This window comes from Branchiostoma belcheri, unplaced genomic scaffold (genome assembly GCF_001625305.1).
Source record: "Branchiostoma belcheri isolate BF01 breed outbred unplaced genomic scaffold, Haploidv18h27 scaffold21, whole genome shotgun sequence".
In the NCBI taxonomy this organism is placed as follows: Eukaryota; Metazoa; Chordata; class Leptocardii; order Amphioxiformes; family Branchiostomatidae; genus Branchiostoma; species Branchiostoma belcheri.
In genome coordinates, this window is record NW_017803602.1 from 1,889,340 (window position 1) to 1,891,553 (window position 2,214).

General features: G+C 39.5%; 1 protein-coding gene across 1 annotated transcript in view; it reads right to left on the reverse strand.

Annotated features, from left to right (window-relative positions):
• The window catches only part of LOC109469630, a 39,230-nt gene that overhangs the window by 24,894 nt on the left and 12,122 nt on the right, over window positions 1-2,214 (reverse strand). The window contains exons 13-15 of the mRNA XM_019768167.1: window positions 1,673-1,783; window positions 1,263-1,407; window positions 100-264 (exon numbers count right to left, since the gene is read on the reverse strand). Coding sequence (XP_019623726.1) covers window positions 100-264; window positions 1,263-1,407; window positions 1,673-1,783 — 421 coding nt within the window. The remainder of the gene's footprint in view (window positions 1-99; window positions 265-1,262; window positions 1,408-1,672; window positions 1,784-2,214) is intronic.

The following is a 2,214-nucleotide window of genomic DNA, read 5'->3' on the forward strand; positions in this document are numbered from 1 at the left end:
AACTGTGTATTTGCAGAAAGTATTTCCAAATTCTTCAATATTGCAGAACACTGCAAAAAAAAGTATTTCTTCCACTCTGAGTGATGCAGAAAAACTAACATGATCATACAACACTTACTGAAGTCAGCAGACTTTGGCTCACACCACACATCAAAACCTTCTGTGTATTCACGGCTCCCGTCATGGTTGATGCCTGCCTCTCCACAACCCTCCCGAGCCGTGTGGATTGGATGAGACACAGTGGCATCCTCTAACCAGCCATACCTGCACATACAGATGATACCAGTTTAGTCACCTCTGACACTGATGAGCATGTAGAAAGATCTAGATAGACCTACAAGTAATGGTTATTGCAGTTGCCAAAGCTGGTCCAACCATGGTGTTCTTTACACAAAACTGATGCTGAAAAAACAGGAATGAAACTAGAAAGGCCAATATTTGCTTTGGAGCAAATACAGCGATGGCTTCACCACATTTCACGACATGGCAGGGAAAGAATGAGAAACACAAGGGAAAACAATGATTTACATTGATATAACTATAATATGAAGTAACATACAACTAAAACAACAGTTGGATAGCTATTCCTTACATTATTGGTTAGGATTTTTAATTGCATAATGCAAACTGTTGATTTAAAAAAAAAAAAACGTTACATGCCCCGCATTCCAATGCTGGAGCAGGAAAGCTTGAAATACCTACCAAAACACTTGAATACAGACATACTGTCAGTATGGAAATGCTTCTGTGCAGGTGTTAATCAAGTTAAATCCCAACAGCCAATCAGCAAGAAGTATAGAGGAAAGCTGCATGCCTATTGGTTGATGCCCTGCATTCCATTGTGATGACTCATGCCCAAACGTGGTAAACAAGGCAAACTAACACAGTAATACATTTGCTATAACACAGCCAAAAAACTCAAATAAAACCATTCTAAAAGCCTGTATCACAATAATTTAAAAAACGCCTAGGGGTATTTGCCCACTGTACCTCCATACCAAATTTCAGGACCTTAGGCCCTAAAATGAAGAAGCTGAATCCATTTAAAAAATGGCAGGAGAAGGAGAAGAAGGAGAAGAAGGAGAAGAAACATCAGAAAAAGCAATATGGTTTCACCACACCACTTCGTGGTGTGGTGAACCCATAACTAGGATTGTTAACACTTTGCCAAACTATGCCAGCTATCAGCACCCTCTAGCACATTAGATTAGAACTGCAGCTGTCCTGACCAAATCAACTGAACCATCAGAGGCTAAAGCTACCTGCAGATGTCCAGGCCATGGCGCCAGGTGAAGCTCAGATCTTCCCACGATGCAACACGAGCTCCGACAGACTCACACCTTGCCTTCGCATCAAGGAAGGTGACAGATGATGCAATTTGGTTTCCAGGGTATAAGAACACATGGCCTGTGAATGTAACACAGTTAAGGGTAAAAAAGGTTCAAGATTCAGGAGTTGTACCAAATCATCTGCTGTGTACTTGTCTATGGTGTCTATAAATGTACAACCAAAGGTTGGCAATTCTGGTTGAACAATATAAGGTATAGAATATATAAACCTTTCCTTTTAAATCTTTATATTGTTCAAAATCTGTAGTTAAAACTTAGTGAATATGAATAGTGATGACACACACATATTATGTTAGCCAAAATTAAATACGAAAGAAACCCACCACAGTCATCCTCATCACTGTTGTCCCCACAGTTGTTGATGGAGTCACATACCAGCCAGTATGGGATGCACAACTTGTTGCTACAGGTGAACTGTTTCACTGAATCACAGGCTGGGAAACAACAACAACAACATAACTCTTTAATATGGGATGTTGGGATTTCTTAAAAAAAACTGCAGTTATATAGACTGTGTTCATGATCAATAAACAATCATTCTAAATTCAACAATATTGGTAGTCCCACTCCATAGCCATCACACGTGTGTAATACATGAGTTTTCACAGTCACACGTACAAACACACACACACACACCATGTGCAAAACTCTCTGGGTATACAAGTGCACCTTAGAATAAGGTCTAAAACCAAACAAGGAAAAAAGTGATGAAAATAAAGCAACTGATGCTGCTCATACAAATCCAAAATCCATCTCAAACCATTGTTACCTAATTCAGACCAGGCTGCTTAGACTGCATGTATGATGATCCCACATGCAATATGAACGTATCTCTTAAGCTACATTTTTTATTGGGGTATATTGA